The sequence below is a fragment of the Terrapene carolina genome, unplaced genomic scaffold (genome assembly GCF_002925995.2).
Source record: "Terrapene carolina triunguis isolate 2854851 unplaced genomic scaffold, T_m_triunguis-2.0 Scaffold395, whole genome shotgun sequence".
Lineage (NCBI taxonomy): Eukaryota > Metazoa > Chordata > Testudines > Emydidae > Terrapene > Terrapene triunguis.
In genome coordinates, this window is record NW_020664746.1 from 1,644,536 (window position 1) to 1,662,745 (window position 18,210).

General features: G+C 50.5%; 1 protein-coding gene across 1 annotated transcript in view; it reads left to right on the forward strand.

Moving 5' to 3' along the window:
• The window catches only part of PPARGC1B (PPARG coactivator 1 beta), a 93,967-nt gene that overhangs the window by 54,049 nt on the left and 21,708 nt on the right, over positions 1-18,210 (forward strand). The window contains exons 2-4 of the mRNA XM_026658057.1: positions 9,855-10,028; positions 15,343-15,555; positions 17,879-17,995. Of these exons, the coding sequence (XP_026513842.1) occupies positions 9,855-10,028; positions 15,343-15,555; positions 17,879-17,995 (504 nt within the window). The remainder of the gene's footprint in view (positions 1-9,854; positions 10,029-15,342; positions 15,556-17,878; positions 17,996-18,210) is intronic.

Here is an 18,210-nt window from a genome sequence, read left to right on the forward strand (position 1 = left end):
TCTAGAGGGGCAGCCTGACAAAAGACACAATCCGACACCACGGCTACCCATTCGGAGTGACATTTTGTCAAATGCCATCGCGGGGCTTTACTTATCTGCGGGCACACGCCGCGGTGACCTTCACGGCTCCGGCCGGGTGCCTTCTCTCCCTATTTACATGTATTTATAACTTACTTTTCCATCTCCAGGGCTGCCCTGCACCAGTCACTCCTCTCCTCCACCCCCCACCCCAACACCATATTCTGACTCAAGTAGAGAGGGGTGCAGGGGTGGGACAGCGGTGTGCTTGCCAAACGATGGCCCTTTTTCTGGAGCCAGGGAGGAAGAGGAGGCCTGGACCTGAATCCCGCTTGGGGTGGCTGATAACAAGACTCACTGCCCAGGAACCCGGAAGATGCCAGCAGTCCATGGAAGCCCGGCAGGATTCTGCCAAAAGCAGCTTTTCCCTGGAGTGGCTGATGGGGGCTGGCTAGTGTGGGGCTCTGGATGTGTGAGCGAGGCCTTCAGTTAGGTAGAGCTGAAATCATTTCTTTCTAAGGGACTCACCTGGATTAGGAGGGTTTTGCAAGCTCTTTCTCTCCTAGCGAAGGTGTCAGCCATCAGGGTGGGAAAGCCTCGGACAGAGGGAAAGGAGGACAGTACCGTTTGCTCTACTGTCTGTATGGCTGTGGTGCCGTACAAGCTCCTCTCTTTTATAACGCAGCTGCAGTGAGGCTGGGCCTATTCAATTCCCAGCTCGGGACACTTTGCACATTCTAGATGTGCAAAAGCCACAGACTCCTCCAGCGCCTCTTGGTTCTGCTCTAACATGGCGTGGCTATTTCGGCCGCCCTTAGCTCTTCCCCAACACTCCTGGGCTCTGCACCGCAGTGGATGAGGAGGGGACGGACCCAGCTCTGACATTAGTCTGCGAATGCTGCTCTGAGCCCCAGGAAGAGGTGGCCACTCAGGGGCGACACGAGGTGCTCCCCTACACCGGGCTGCGCTGGCTAGCTCTGTGGAGCTCCCAGTCCCTGCTGCCCCAGGGAACGTGGGCCTCAGATATAACCCGTCAGGAGGGGTCCAGACTAATTAGGCCAAGCTCAGTGCTGGTCTGAGCGTGGGCTCACTTTGACTGCAGTGGGAACTGGGTACACTTGCTCCGGAGCTGAGATTGGCCCATTGTGTCCATTGAAGGGCCCCGTTTCCAGACTCATCACACTCCTTGTGTGCACAAATCCCCTGTAGCCGCATGCACGTCAGATCCCCACGTGTACTAGCCACACGCTTACTCCGGTCACTCCCTCCCCCCCGCCCCCACCCCGACATGTTTCACCTAGAAATGCCTATTTCTAGAAAGCAAAGCCATTCAGCGGAGCAGCCCTAGGAAAGTATGGAGGCCCTGCGCCTCCCATCTCAGCCAGTGGGGTGCTCAGCACCTCTTGGGGTCAGATACATGGGCTGGAAGCATTACACAAGAGCCCATCCTGACAGCCGGGTCAGAAGTTCATCAGAGAGAAACAATCTCTGTGTCTGTCTCCCTGGATGTCCATAATCCGCATTTCAAACCGTTGGTAATTACGGATTTCCCTGGTAAGCCCAGACGGCTCTCGCCAAAACCCCCGCACAAGGATTTTCTGTCCTTTTTAGAAACAACCCAGAGTGGGAGCAAAGCTCCCCTGCCTTTCAGACACGCAGACATTAACCTGCACCCGCGTGCGCAACCCTTCTGGTGCTGTCTCCAGCCCTTGGGCTCTGATTGCGTCACTGAAGGAGCCCTGCGCGGTCTATGTATTTGGTCACCTTGTGTCGGTTTGTGACCCAACTAAAACGCTACTGGCTAATTTGGGGCTCTCTCCTCAGTGCTAATGTATATTTCTCTCTTAATGCTTCGAGTAGGCACTTAGTCATGAGAGGAAGGCTCTGTACGGGGTTGGATGAGTCACCGCAGAAGCCGCGTCTCTTTATGAGTAGATGGCTGCTTGTTTCTGGCTGGGGTTATTGCTTCCTACAGCCTCTCCGGGTACCGTCACTTGTCTTCCTTTTTCTTGCTCAGCCTAGAGAGCCGCAAAGCGGCGTTTGAATGACTAGCCTATTGCAAAGCATACTGGGGACGTTTATGCAAATGACAATGTAAATCTGGCCTTCGAGGCTTAAACAGGATTAAGTTATTGAGAAACTGTTGCAGTCAGTCCAGCAGCATTTTAGCAGCGGCAGACTTTAGAAGCTTAAACTTTTGCAGCCTCGCTAAACCTGAGCGCAATTTGCATGTGATTACCGAGGGCACTTTGAGCTGCACTGCAAAGTACTTTGCCGTGACGTAAGGTGTTGGAATCAGGGGTTTGCTGGACTAGGGAAATTTGCACCAGTGTAACTATAATGATGTTGAGATTAACAGACCCACTGCACAAGTGCAGCATATCGACGCTGGGGTAGCTACATGGGAGCAGAAAATCCCAATGTAGGCAAGACCTACATGTACCTTGTTCCACTAGATCCCTCAGTGCAGTGTAGATAATAATCCACTATAGATTCAGCTGTCCTCATGGTTGTTTTGTACACCTCACCCTGAGAGGCAGGGCTTTTTTCCTGGTAATAAGCATTTTCAGAGGCTAAAAGCTCAGGTAAGCATTAACATAGGGAGAAATTCAACACTGATTGCCCAGTGGGTTCCAGCACCAGGCAGAGCAGCTGGCTCAATGCTCCTGAAATGCTGGCCTGCACTATTTTAGCTGCCCACGTGGTAGCAGAGTTACAATTCTTCAGAGATCATGTAGAAATAGTACAGGAATTGTGTTTCTTTCCAAGAAAGTGCACAGATTACAGACGGGGGCCTGTGTGCAGATATCGTCTTGGAGAGGCACTGGGTTAAAGCTTGCCTTCTGCAGCCTGCATTCGGTAAGATGAAAAAGCAAAGCCCACAATGCTTGTCTTGAAGGCTGCAGGATGGGTGGTTTGCTTCCAGACGGCTGAACTCCCAGCTTCCCCCCCACTTCCGCTCAACTCTAAGACTTACAGGCAAAGTCCGATTTGTATCCTCTGAGCATGTGCCATCGACTGTTCCCTGGAGCTGGCTGATGGGGCAGAAATGAGCTCGGCTCCCTGCTTCTGATAGAGGGATGAGCTGTAGCGAGGAGGCTGCGAGCCCAGTTTTTCTTGCTGATCCCAGCCTGGTTTGAAGGAGCCAGCACATTCAAAGCCCTGGATATAGGCCCGAAGCCTAGCACACTCTGCATAAGACAGCTGTGGAGCTGTCTAATCTGTAGACCCCAAGTTCACATTTAGTTTTGAAAGAAGGGAAAACATTCCCTGTCTTGTTAATCCAATATTTGAATTGCAGTTGGTGTCAGGGAGACACTTCACGTAGCTTTCGAGAGAATGCCTCCCACATGCTAACACATGGGTTAAACCGCTCTAGAAGGAGAACATTCAGAGACTTCAGCTTTCCAGATAAATGTCCCATTCCAGCCCTGTGTCCAAGGTGGCAAAGAGACCTGAGACCTACTCTTCCCGTTGCAACCAGAGTAGAGTTTGGGTCAAAGCTCTGCTGAATCAGGGACTTCTTGGGGCATAGCCCCGATCAATGGGGCATCTCTGCCACAAGCCAAAGAATTTAGCAGTCAAGTAACTTGGCATGTCAGAGCAGCCCAGGCTGCATTTCCCAGCCCTGTTCTCTTTGTTGTAACAGCCCACAGCAATTATGTCAAATATTGTTTTTCTCTTTAACAACATTCAAAATTGCTGCTGGCGGGCTGTGCTGGTGAGTGCTGTCAGGCAGGGAACGAACCTCGCCACCGGCTTCTCCTCCTGCCCTGCTTCTAAGAAGCCAACAGGATAGCTGACCCTGGCTAGTTTCTTAGACAGCTCAGCACCATAGCGTACATGGGGGTGGAGGATGGGGGATGGGGTCAGAGGGAATCACTGACTCGAGAGATATTACCCAAATAATTAAAAGTGAGGGCCAGATCCTCCTTTGACGTCAGTGGAGCTGTGTCAGTTTACATCAGCTGGGCATCCAGCCCACACTCTTTATTTGGCTCTCCCAAGAGATGGAAAAAACCCTACTGAGACGCCGCTAAATTTCTACCTCTCTAGTTCTAGAACCGGCTCTGTCCTGGCCTTGGACGCATGAGCCTCGTTCATCTCTCTTTAAAGGTAATTCCGGCTAAGCCCCGGGCAGTTTATACATCATGGCCTCAAAGGAACTCATAAGGGGCATTCCTGCAGCAGAACTCTGGTTTTCAAATTCTTCCCCGGAGCCCACCTCAGTCTGTGGAGCCCAAGTCCATGTATAAGTCCACATTCAATTCTGAAAGAAGGGAAAACACTTCCTGCCTTGTGAATCCACTATTTGAATTGTTTGTCAGGTGATTCCTGGAGCAGGCTGGTGGGGTAAAAGAAGAGCTTGGCTCTCTGCTGCAGATAGAGGGGGCCCTTGTGGGCTGTCACCCACTGCTGAGAATTAAAAAAACAAACACAAAATGCCTTAGGACAGAGGCTGCCTCTGAGTCTGCCAGTGCATTCTGTGTCATCGTCTATTTAAGTTATAAGCTCCTCACAGCAGGGAGCCTGCTCCCGGTGCTTAACAGTAAATTAATAATAGTTTCAGTGCTCTATCCATCCGGTAACCAGAGTCTCTGTTGAAATACAGCTCTTTGCAGTGCGTATCCGACTGTCGGTAGCTTCTCTGTCCTACTTCAGTCAATAACTCAGATCTTTTCTCCCAGAAAGGAGCATGCAGGAAACTCATGATTTCAGGAAAGCCATGGAAGCCATCTTAAAGTCACTGTCATGTAAGCCACCGAAATTGCACGTCTTGTATTTTCGACAGGCTGTTGGGTGCTCTGCGGTAGCCTTGATCCTCACGTGCCAGTCAGTCATGGCTAGGGTCATCCTATATGATCTTGAATTGGACAGGGACAGATCCAACCCTCCCACCTTAAAACCCCTCTGTTAGGTGAGAAATGGAAACACCAATGTAGATATTCTGAGTTATCTTCGAAGTTTTGCTTCTGCCTTCACCTCCCCACCTTTGTGGTCATGTGGTTACTGACCTCATGGTACCTACACGGTGCTGCAAATGGCAGCCTTGTGAGCACCCCCGCCGGCAGTTGCCCCTGTTCCCAGTGGGTTGTGAGAAGCTGGAGTCATTTCCAAAATGAAGTGCATCCCACTGTGGCATAGGGATGCTGCACTGGTTCCCAGTCCCACTGAAGTTGGGTGGGTTTTCCCCTATGGATCTGGAGTGATGATCAGTTGATTCTCAAATCCCCTGGGCACATCTCTGAACTTTGCTGAGCTCCAGTGCACACGAACCAGGTGTCTGGAGTGACGGATGGCTCAGAATTTTCAAGTCTCTCTCCATGGGTGTTTGCTGGCCACACACCAAGAACCAACGGGCTGTTTTCCCTATAAACTCTTGAGTGAAATTAGAACAAAGTTTGTTCCTCCCCAAGCCAGCAGGAAAGGCACAGAGTGGGAAAAGGGAAAGCTGGACCAGCCCAGATCCAGTCTCCATGGGCAGCAGACCCAGCATAGCCAAGTCCTACCTACCATTCCCCTATCACCTGACTAGGGTAGGGGGAGGGGAAGAATTGAAAATACTATCACCTGCCCTCCTGCCAAGTGCCTTTATTCTATTTCTCCATGGCAGGCAGCCAAAATGGGATTCTTTCCTCATTGCTAAAGTGAACTTTGTACTGGGCAAAAGTGCTGGGATTGATAAATCCCCTGGAGACAAGTTCTCCATTGACAGAGCTGATACCACTCTGGCAACGCCATCTTCTTTCTACCCCACCTCAACTGTGGCCTGGATAATAGGGTGTCACAGCAGGGAGCTCATTCAGTCCTTGGCTTCCATGTGGAGAAGGCGCTAGCTGTGGTGGTGGTTTGTACCGTCTGTCTGCTAGGAACCAAACTAAGGCTCTCCCCACTTTTCACATATGGGGTCCCTCCAAACACCAGTCGGACAGGGATGACTTTTGGGCACTGCCAACCTGAGTGGGATACAGAGTTGTGGTTCCTATTACCCTGAGCTGGCCAGTCCCTTGGAATGGGGCTCAAGCAGCAGCATGGCATTACCAAGACACTGATTGCATTCGTTCTCCCCACCCGAGTGCCAGCTGGGCAGCTCAGCATTCCAAGGAGGCATTAGGTTGCAGGAGTTTATTTTTACACAGCTCTGTTGGGAATGGGTACGTGTCGCATCTGTAGAGAGGATCAAAAGATGTCCCAAGTGCAGGTGTCAGCTGCTCCTTGTGATCTCAATGCCAGGATCTTTTTCCTTGTGGCATATCAAAGAGAGCAGGAGAATCTGACTGTTTGCTTTTTTAATTGAAAATATATCTAAAAAGGGGGTTTCTAAAAATAAAAACTGTTGCCTCTGTTCCCATGGGAAGATTTGGGGGACGGAGGGAGCCAGAGCAATTGCTGGAAACAGATATTTTTGGGGGTAGACACAAGAAACGGAAGGAAATCAGGACCGCACTGTAACAGGTGATGGGGGAATCTGAAAGCCCGAAGGGCACCAGTGCCCCAGAGCTAAATCATATCCATCCGAGAGCAGATGCAGAAAGGGGGAGGATAAAGGCAGGAAACTGTATCCCTGTAAGTCTACAAGGGGTTGGCTCAGGGGAAATCCAAAGCTTCTGATTTGAAATCCTCCCATTCCTTGGACCCACAGGTTTGACTTGACTCTTCGTCCTTCTAAATGAATTTGGGCCATTTACAGCATGGGAGGCCGGCTGAGTGAGGAGTTAAAAGCCAGGGCCCTGGCAGGCCTGCGTGAACTTTAAAGATCCTGCAGCCCTTCATGGGTATGCCCTGGTGTCCTTGGTCAGCATTTCTCCTTCCCACTCTCTTACGCAGTTTGCTTCTGGCACTTGGCTGTCCCTCTTGATGCGATGGTGCATGCCAGAGATGGAGCAATGGGCCCAATCCTGTTTGCCTTACTTGCTTGAATCAGACTTATTGGCACCACTGGGGTAGCAAGGCAAGTGGGTTTTGTCTCTGTAGCTGTAAAAAACTTCTGTGATCCTTTGGCATGAGGGTGCTTCCTACATACAGAAACACACATTGTAATGCAGCCTTGCCAGTGGGAAAGACGATGGAGAAAATGCTTTCAGAGCCATTCATAGTTTGAAACCGGTTTCTCTGTTGCTTGTTGGAATTTTGCCCTGTGTTGAGCAGGATGAGTGCAGCTGTATGAAGGTACTTGGAGCCTTGTTATAGTGCTCGGTTAGGGTCTGTCTCTCTGTAAGGCTCTGGTGCCTCAGCTCCCAGCCACATGAAACCCACTCACAATGCTCCTTGTGGCTGCCTCGCCTTGCAGGCACCCTCCAGACCATTTGTCCTTCTTTTCGCCTTCCCGGAGGGTGGTGTTGATAAAGAGAGAAAGAAGCTTGGGGGTGTAATGTTCACTGCTTGTGGAACAGTGTCCTAAGACAGACTGGAAAATATGGACAGGACACACAGTCCCATTCCCCCAGCCTCAGGAAACTAGACCAGTAATCCCAGATTTAAAAAAAAAAAAAAAAAAAAGAGTGAAACTGTGTCTTCCATTCCTGTAACTTCTTGTGAAGTAGATTTTACTTCCACTTGTTGAATCCTGAAAAGATTATTTAGGGCGCTTTAATGCAGCGCCTGGGGTGTTTTTCTCTCTTCACAGCCTCTCGGATGCTCAGATGTTTGTCTGATCTGAAATGCACTCACCGTATAAATAAACTTGCTTCCCCGTTCATCAGAAAACACCCACGGATTAGCCAATAACGGCAAGAATTGTGTCACGCCTTTCGCCTCTAGGTTCGAATCCTGCCCTGGCCATTAGTAGAGGCAGACAAACTATTACTAATGAATGACTTGTGGTGAGTGGCATGAAAGGAGTTGGTGACCTCGGCTCAGAAGGGAAGGACTGGGAGCCTGCTCCGTTGAAGTCACTGGGAGTTGGGCCCCTGACTTTAGCAGAGGCAGGATCAGAATATGAATGGGCCATGGAGTCTGATGGACACTCACCCCAGCGCAGGGGGAGACCTGTTTGCGGGGGCAGCGTGTGTGGGAATCTTAACCTTCCACTAGGCGGCTGTGCCCGCTCCAGGTGCAGAGATGAGGCCTTCAGCCTTCAGGGCTGTCAGACGAAGTGCTAATTTCAAACCAACTCTGCATTAGCCAGCCAGGTTTCTGTGCAACCTCAGTGGGAATAAGACCCTGTCTGGGGCTGGGGGGAAGGGTGGGGGGTGCAGCTGGAACAGAAGAGGGTCAGGAATGAAGAGATTCGTCTCTGTACTCAATAATTGGAACACATTGACCGAGACACCCAAACCATTCGACACACTTTCAAATTAGCATTGGCCTGGGGGGGGTGTCACTTTTTGCTTTAAACAAATCCCCCCTTCACATTCATTCCTGGCCCCCGCAGCCAGTGCCTTTCACATACCCACGCTCTCTGGTTGGCAGGGCATTGGCATAATGTCAGTGGGGGCCTTGCCCTTGGCCACTTGCGCGTCCGTTGTGCCGGTGTGTAACACAATCATATGTTGTGCCCCTCAGAGAGCTGTGTGGCTTTGCAGCAAGGCAGCCATCGGGAAGGAGGTGGAAACGGGGCAGGTCTCAGCTGCTTTTCATGATTAAATGGATATTTTTAGCTCTGTTCCTAGAGCTTAGATTGGCCTGTGCGCGCCAGGAATTGATTCCTCTCAACACTAGGTTTTTTGAGAGTGTGTGTGTGCACACGCTGGGTTGGACACAATGGAAAGAGAGATGAGGAATTAAGAGTCTGTGTTGCCTTCCTCAGTGACTTGGCTGCAGGGGGAATGTGAAACTGACTTGACACTGAAGGTTGGATAATTTGGAGGCGATACAGTGATGGCTGGGGTTACAGAGTTTGAGTCAAGTGACAGGTGGGACGATGTGGAAAGGCAGAGGGGCAAGAAGATGGGTTTGGGAGATGGAAGAGCTGACTTGTCTAGCTGTGAAAACATCCACCCAAAAGTCTTGCCCAGAGCAGGGCTGTCTTATGTGCCCTGTAAGCCTCTTGCTCTCCTCTCTAGTTGCTGATTTATCAGGGCAGTGGGATTAGCCCTGGCTGTCTGCAGCACATCACCAAAGGCTGGAGTGGCTTAAGTTTCCCTGAAGAGCACGGACTGCTGCTTTGCCAGCATCTGGCCTGTATGGTTTTGAGCTTGTGCTCGCTAGAGGAGACCAAGGTATTCCCTTGCAAAAGCACCCCGTTGTGACAGTGGCAGAACCTGCGCCGGAGCTTCTGACACACAGATACTGGAGCACAGTTTTGTGGCAGTTTTGAATTGCAGCCTTGCAGGGCAGCTTTCTGAAGTTTCTGATGTGAACTTGAAATAATGTGGGCACTCCCAGTTGATTGGCAAAGTTCACAATGATCACCTGTGCCACTTTACTGCCATGTAATTGCTCCAAACTGGGCCATATGCCAGTAAGCTGCTCCTGGGGTAAATATGACCCATAATACTCAGTAATGCTTCCCTCTGCTGCTCTCAACTTTAATATTGGGGGGTAGCGCATTAACACTACAGCTCCCAGCATGCAATGCTCTGTCTTTATCCCAGCCACTTGACTAGAGATGGAGCATTGCATGCTGGGAGCTGAAGTCTCTGCAGGCCACATCTCTGCATTCAAGCTGAAGTCTGTTGAAATCTGCTCATTTTAAGCAGATGCGGTTTGGTTTTTGGGCTCCTGGTAAGTTGCCAAGGTGGCCCGTGGTTGGGCACTGTTTCAGCACCCTGAGTCAGATGCAACCCAACGCGCATTTCATGAGGCCCTGAGCTTTGGCTGCTGTATCAGGCCTCTCTGGTGCTGGCAGGTGGAGGAGAGGATGGCCAGGCTCACCTCCTCTTGTCTCTTCACAGTACGAGGTGTCCGGCGAGGAGCACCTTTACTCCGATTTCCCTGAGATTGACCTGTCCCCGTTGGACGCCAGTGACTTTGACTCTGCCAGCTGCTTCAGCGAGCTGCAGTGGTGTGCCGAGCACTCCGAGACCGAGTCCAGCCAGTACAGCACAGACGACTCTGAGCTCCTTCAGGTACCGTGTGCCATGCAGCTCCCTGGCCCAAGGCAGAGGCCACCAAGTGGCACTTGCACTCCAGGGCGAATCTTTCCTCCCGGGTCTCCCTCTCCTTCCCCGCCCACCACCTACAAATACAGGACACTGATGTAGTCCCTTCAGCCCACTGAAAGGAGGAAGCAGCGTCTGGGGAAGGGGAGGGAATGCTGTGTTGTCCCTTAGCCTAGCCAAAGAAGAGCAGTAAAGACTGAGCGATCTGGGGTTAGTCTGTCCTGGCCATTCGCTATGGACCCTATCCAGGTCCCATTGATGTCAGTGGAAAGCCCCCCATTTACTCCAGGGGGCTTTGGAGCAGTTTCTCTCTGAGGGGCGCGGTCACCGAGAACAGCTTTCCCACTCCCCGAACTGCCTGTCCAGCCCCTGCCAGCACCCCCCAGCCCCACCTGCAGCATGGGGAGCCAGCACGGGTAGCGCGGGGCACCCAGTCCATGTGCACATACCTCACTACACGGACACACACAGTCACTGCCCAGTGCTGCATATCAAGCCCATTGAAGCCAAGGCCTCCTGTGGGCTTCTCCTCAGGTAACATCGCCTCATCTCCTTCCTTCTCCTAGATCAGCCTGGGGAAGCAGAGGACAGGTGGCAGGATGAGGGGGGGAGGGGGTCCGGGCTATTAATATCTCTTCCCCAGCTGATTAGTGCTCCATTAATTTGCACTCCGTTTCTAAATGGGGCAAGCGGAGTAAGGCTATAATGAGGAGGTGGAAGAATAGAAGAGGGCTGCTGAGCCGATCCTCCTGTGATGTATTATTAAAAGGAAATTACAGCGTAGTGCCTAGTGCATCCTGTTTGATTTTAGGTCTGACAGATTGTGCTGGGGTGGGTGGCGGCGGTGGTTTCTAAGAGGCTCAGCAGCAGCATGGAGCGGTGTGGCACAGGAATGTTAATTTCAAGCATGCAGAAAACAGCTTCCCTTTTATCTCACTCTCCAGCTTCAGCATCACCTCTGCATTCTGCGCACAGGTTTATTTATAGCAGGGACTCTCTCTCACTGAATTGCGCTCTAAATAGACATGCGAGCATCATGCTAATAGCTGATCTGCATTCGGGGGGAGGCGCTCTGCATTGTCTAATGAGCAAGTAGGAAGGGGCTCACTCAGTCCACTCATGGGTCACACACAGGATGTTAGTTCACCCTCTGTCTCCCACAGTCCTGTCACTCCAGACTCCGCTCCACTATTGTGCAATCAGGAGGCAGCATGGCAGCGGATGGGTGGGACCCAGGGCTGGGAGACAGGAAACGTGATTGTGCAGCCCAGCTGTGCCACTGGCTTCCTGTGTGACCTTAGACCAGCAGCTTTTCCCTGCCTCAGTGTCCCCACTTGTAACCTGGGGATGATGAAGGGTGTTCCCCATCCAGAAGGCTTTGAGGTCTATGGTTGGGCAATGCAGTATTAGTGCTAAGCTTCATCATTGTCCCTGGGTGTGCCTATGCCTGTGTGTATATAAACGGGGGTTAGGTGGGTAGATTACCAAGCGCACCAGACTGATGGTCGTAAACAAACACCTTGCTTACAATATAGAATTGGACCTAAGTCACCAAGTTTGGATCCAGAATCAGATCCAAATCCAGATTTCACTGACATTTGGGTGCTTCTTACAGACACACAAATTCATCTCTGGATCTGATCTTCCAGTGCAAGGGGGCTAAGGAGCATGCTGGTCCAGTGTCCTGCTTCTGGCCTCTCTAGTGCAGATACACTGGTTTGCAATAGAAAAAACAGAGTTGGTGCTTTTAAAACAAGTCAGTGGGGTAGCCCCTTCAACAAGCAGGGAATTTGCATGTGAGTCTCACAGAAAGCCAGAGTCAATTGCTGGATTTAAAAAAAAAGAATGGGATTGTTTTTGTCATCAGCACTGACATTTGCAGTGATGTGCTAAGAAAAGGTACTCAAACCTCATTCGGCAGGGCGTCTAGTAATCGACACAAGAGGTGGGAAGGAATCACAGCACTGCATGGAGTAAGGGCACTTTCTTCTGAAGCATCAGGGATAGCCCCTGCTGGAGGTGGGACAAGAGACGAGCTGGCCCATTGGTTGGACGCAGTGTGTAGGCTCCACATAGCTGGAGGGGGATTGTGAGCTCTTTGGACACACTGGCTGTGTTTCCTGCAGAAACATCTGGCACCACCACAAGCAGCACCTCTAGGCAGTTTAGGAGGAACATGATGGTAGGTTACAAGTGCTAACAGAATGGGGGGAAAGGCAGAAATGGGCAGCAGGTCCCCTCCCTTCTGTAAATACCTGTTTGTCTATCTAGATAGCTAAGGTACTTATATGGTCCCCATTACCAAAGTATCTGAGCGCCTCCCAAAACCCCCGAGAGTTAGGGCAGGGCTATTATCTCCATTGTACAGAGGGGGAACTGAGGCACAGAGAGACTAAGGGACTTGCCCAAGGTCACCCAGTGAATCTGTGGCTGAGTATGGAATTAAACTTGTGGCTTCCAAGTCTTAGGCTAATGCTCTAACCACTGGACCATCCTTCCTCTTGTAGCTGTGGCCTTGACATGCCCCATCCCCTCTGGACTGGGAAGGAAACGTCCCCTTTCCCCTAGGTGATGGTTGCACACAGAGAGAAGCCTTGACTCTTCTTCTCCCACTTAGCGACGGGCCTGCGTTGGTGTCCAGCTCACTGGCGCCCGTTAGCAGCCAGTTGTGGATCTTGGCACTGGTTGCATTTTTTTGGAGACTTTTAAAAAGCCCCAATATTTCTGAACTTAACCATAACAATACTAACGTTCTGGCCTTTACGCTGCGCTGCTGCTGTGCTTGAAAAGGCTCCAGTGCAGCTGACAGACCTTCATCACGAGATGCATATTTTCCGCTGAACTTCCTGGGGAAAAGATAAACAGAACAGAAATATAAGAGACAGGCCCGTTAGCAGTGAGCAGGACACAGTGAAATGTATCCCACTGAACTTCTATGCACAGCAGCCAAAAATGGAGCATCCTGACGCCTTTTCCCCGGGTCTTGGTGTAGAAACTTCTAACAGGGTTAGCGGGATGAAGAAAAGAGTATTTTAATTCTCGTTAGCAGGTGCTAACATACATTTGGGCCTCATTTTAGACCCAGATTTATCCCTGTGCTACATGCAGAGCTGCAGTTAACCTACTTATTACTGCCAATTATTTATATCAGGAATGCTACAGGAAATAATCCCATAGAAATGAATCCTCCTGAAGAACTGAATCCGGGTCACTTCTTTTCTTATGTCCAGCATTCTGAGGTTTTGCCCCAATTTTGGCCTTTGGCAATATGGTTGAATGATGGTAGTTACAACAGGGCAGGGGCATCAGCAGAGCTGTGTGGGGAGCCCAGACTGGAATAGTTGAGGGTCGTGGCTGTAGGTTGGGATTGAGGTGCATTAGCAGAGCTGAGTGTGGGAGTTCAGGTCTGGAATAGCAGGTGAGTGTTGTAGGTCAGGACTAAGATGTATTAGCAGAGCTGTGATGGAAAAGCCTGCGGCCCTATCAGGTCTCCTGTGCTGGTCAGGTCAGAGTTTAATAGGCTCGCTCTCCTAGTTTCCCTAGAGCCAGTGACAGCATCTTTCTTTTCAAAATATCCGCAAGCAGTGTGACACAGTGTCATGACATGTGACAGTACAGCCTTAAATCAATCCTGGTATTACCACCCCCAGGCATTCAAAAATCACGAGGCAGGAGCCCAAAGCATGAGAGTGGCTTAAAAATCACGAGTTTAAAAAATAATAATACATGATGGGTTCTTTCTCCTTGCTTTCTGATTTCTGAGCCTTTAAGATTCACGCCAGTCTCATTTTCAACCCTTTTCTGCAACCACAAAGGCTAGAAACTTCCTTAGTTTTAATTAAAAGCTGAGAGACTCTGATTCCAGTCATCGGGGCTTTAAGAATTAAATAGTGCTTACCAAAAAGGCCAACAGTGGCAATGATGCCATCATGCAAGTGCCACTCCTGTGCTCCGCCGGATCCAAGGGGAGGGGGTCAACCGGGAGGACGACACCCTGGACTCCCTTCCATTGGATAGTCCTGAGCCTAAGCTCTTCAGATATCCTTCCCTCATTTTGTTGGGCGCTCCAATTCCTCCACCCCACTCCTCTGAGCTCCAGTGAGTCTCAGGAAGTGCTGGTCAGAAGCAAGAGAGCAAGTCAGGTGGAAATTGTGGTCACAGCTTCATGCCAGCTGACCACAAATTGGGGAAAGAACACATCACCGGGTGTCCTTCCCTGATTTCAGAGTGTCTGAAATACGCCCAAAACAGGAAGGATGGAAGTTAGTTAGAGAGGAAGCTGCGGCTGGGAATCCACTGCAACAGCTGCTAATTTAAAGGGGGGATTGAGTTGGGTGGTGGGGTTTTTTTTTTTTTAAAGATACTTGTGCAAGTGTGATTCAGAAGGATACGGCCAAGCCCTTGCAACTTAACCCCCCCGCCTCCCAGTAGAGAAATAATACGCCTGTTCAGAGATGTTCAGTGAATCTTGAAAGAATGCAGTCAGTTTGTTGAAGGAATGAGCTTTCCACGCACCAAGCCCAAATAAATTCATCTAACAGCATTCATTTGGAAGTGAGTATTCACGGATGGTTGAGTAGGCCAGGGTCTCTCAAACTGGCTACTGTAGGGCAACCACCCTTGGAGCTACTGAGGCCAGCAGTGGCAACTTGCTGGGAATCGGAAGGGCACAATAAATTTGCATAAAATGGACCAGATTGCAGCCGCTCTTGGGCCTGATTCTGCTTTCACGCTGGGGTAAATTGGGAGCAGTCCCGCTGAAGTCAGTGGAGTAGGGCAGATGCAAACCTGGCATCAGTGATGGAAGTAGGGTGACCAGACAGCAAGTGTGAAAAATCGGGACAGGGGTTGGGGGGTAATAGGCGCCAAAGGCAGCACGTGAGTTGATTTTCAGTGGCACTCACACTGCCTGGGTCCTGGCCACCGGTCCAGGGGGCTCTATATTTTAATTTAATTTTAAATGAAGCTTCTTAAACATTTTAAAAACCTTATTTACTTTACATACAACAGTAGTTTAGTTATATATTATAGACTTATAGAAAGAGACCTTCTAAAAACGTTAATGTATTACTGGCACGCGAAATTAGAGTGAATAAATGAAGACACGGCACACCACTTCTGAAAGATTGCTGACCCCTCCCCTAGATGGAAGAATGAGGCCCCCTTTAAATAATATGGTGGGGCAGCTTGTGGGAACTGTAGTTACGCCCCCTAGAGGTAGCCTGCAATGGAAATGTCGGCTGGCGCTCACTGCTCTGTGCAAATCTCTCTTGCTTTTCAGATAATAGACAGTGAGAATGAAGCCCTGCTGGCGGCCCTCACCGAAACACTGGATGAAATACAGGAAGATGACATGGGCCTGGCTGCCTTCCGCACTATGGAAGAAAGGGATGCGCCCAACCACACCTGTGCCTCGCCAGCCCCTCCCCCCAAACCAGTCGCCCCCACCCTGGGGGGGCCCCCTTTGGCCCCTGAGGTTGATGAGCTGTCTCTAGTAAGAACCCACTTCCTACTGTTTAAGGTGGATTTGGATGAGCCTCTGATAAGCCGGCTGCATGGGTATGATAGGAAGCAAAGGTCTGAATCTTTTCATTATAGGCTTAAAACTCTTAACCGTCGATACAAAGCATATACCTGTATTGTATACGTATACATGTGCCGCGCCATCGCCGTCACCTCCATCACCATCCTCATGGGAACAAGCTGGTTGCTGCTGTGTGCAAAGGGCAGTGGGTGTTAGCAGATGGGCAGAATCCATTTTCCAGCCCCCCAAACCAGGGAGGATTTGGCCTGGGGCCTCACTTTATCTGAACCCCACCACAGTTGGGCTAACGGGGTCTCATTGTGGCCCATTCCTGCCCCCACTCCACCCCAGAGCTCCCCATCATTCCACTGCATCTCACTAGAGCACCTGGGAGCAGTTCCCAGCCATTTCCCCTGATCCCCAAACCTCCACCCATAGGCCTGGCCCTTTTCTCTCACCTTCAGGGTGTGTGTTCAGGGGCCAGCACTCCTCAGCTTGTGCTGGTTGTAATCCTAGCCCTTTCACCTTATCTGTGGCCTCAGTTTGAGAACCTCCCGTTAAGTTAATCACCCTGCAAGGAAGTGGGGAAGAGGAAAGAGGGGTACAGCTGATGCCACCCCTCCAGCCCTTCCCACAAAAAGAGCAGCCCATCTTTTCTCTCCCAGCCAGAGCTGCATGCGCTCTGAGGTTGGCCTGGGCCTGCGTAGCCTGCAGTCCCCCATGCCCATTGGGCAAACCCTTGAACACGCCAGCCCTGAAGGAGGCCTCTCTGTGGCTTTGTGAGGTTTCTGGGTTCCAATGCCACCTCCAAGTCCTTCCTGTGAATCCTGTGCTTTATCCTACCGCTCCTTGGAACCCAGCTTCACTCATGGCTTGAGCAGGAGAGCCCCGGCATTGCCGCCAGGTGGTACAAGGCTTCCTGGGCCATATATAAGAGCATCCCTGCTGGTCTGATGTAACCGAGCTGGGCCTGTAGCTCATTCACCAGCCAGAGCACTCCGTCCCTGGGGGGGGGACCCCCCTACCTCTCCGCTGTGTAATGACTGAAAGGCATAGTTTATATAAAAGTGCATTGCGGCATCTAGTGGTGAAAGCGTGCATTTCCACTTCACACTACAGTGCGTGTGTGGGGGTGTATATATCACACACAATGTGTATGTGTATATATAGGATGTATACGTTGCAGGGGGAAAGCACTTACACTTATTATAAATGGGAAGTGCACAATTAAGCCACTGGGCAACCCCTGTTGAAATTTCACTGCAGAACCCGACCGAGAGAGCAGAAACGCTGTTGTGTGAACCTCCCACTTCAATAACCGTTGTCATGGGCCTGGTCTTAAAGGGGGCCTCTAAATTTGCAGGCCATCTTTGAAGACCAAGCCCTAGATATTGCACGTCTGTACGTTCCCACAGAGCCTAAGCAGTCACCTTGCTATTGATCTAGGCTTCAGCATTAGCACGATGCGTGTGGAACATGGAATGTTTTTTTTAAATGTTTTGAACAGAAGACTATGCTAACTCTGTGATCAGAAATGAGTATGCCATGATGCTGTGTAACCTAAGTAAATTCCAGCTCAGCTGTTGTCACCAGACCCTCTTGATGGGATTACAGTGGAATTCACATCAGGGTCACCTTGGGGGAGATCCCCAATAAATACTTGGCACTTACACAGAGCTTTATATCTTCAAAACACTTTGCAAGGTAATTGATTAATTCAAGCCCCTTTGGATCGTTACTGCCAAATAATCCTTGCATGGGGACTCATGTGAGCTGCCCAAAACAGACGCATACATAGAACTAAAATCACCATCTGAAAAGGACAAAATTGTTTTGGTGGGTTATTTAAATGCCCCTGCAGTTCTAGTGACTTTAATAGGAGGTGCCATGGGGTACAATGCAGTGTGGTTTTGGGCAAGCAAATTCACTTCTTTGGGCAGCCTTTTCCCATCTTGCATAGCTACAGGGGTGTTATGAGCAGCAATGTGTCAATGCTTGTAAAGTGTTCTGAAGACATAAGGCACTTCCACAGGCTATAACATTCTTTACCTGCAGCCAAGTAGCATGCAGAGAGGTGTGAAATTCTTTCCTGCTTGGTTCTATGATCCTTACAGCTGACAGCCCCGGCCTGAGCCAAGGGCGGATACAGGCACACTAATGGTTTGTGGTTCTTGGCTTCAGTGATTGGAGATCACTGAACCCACCTCACATGTGTGCAGTAGAGGTTAGTACGCGATCAGTTGCTGTTCGCGCTGGAATTCCCATTCTTTTTCTCGACACTTCTCTTTTTTAGCTGAAGAAGTTGCTTCTTTCTCCATCCCACGGGCCTCCAAGCTGTGAGGCTCAGAGAGAAGGGAGTGCACGACGCCAGGGGCCCCCAAAATCCAGACCCCAGCGACCCTGCACAAAGGTATTTCCCATCCCAGCTGCCATGGCCCCGTCCCAGCAGGGAATGCTAGGGATACCCCCCGCCTGCCCGTCTCCTCGTCACCCAATCTCAAGACTGGCATTCAGAAAACAAGCCAGCCAAATGATGGTTCCATGGAGGGATAAACAGCCTCTAAGTGAAGCTACTGGGGGATAATGAGCCCTAGGGATGAAGCTTGTGGAAAACAGACTTGGCCT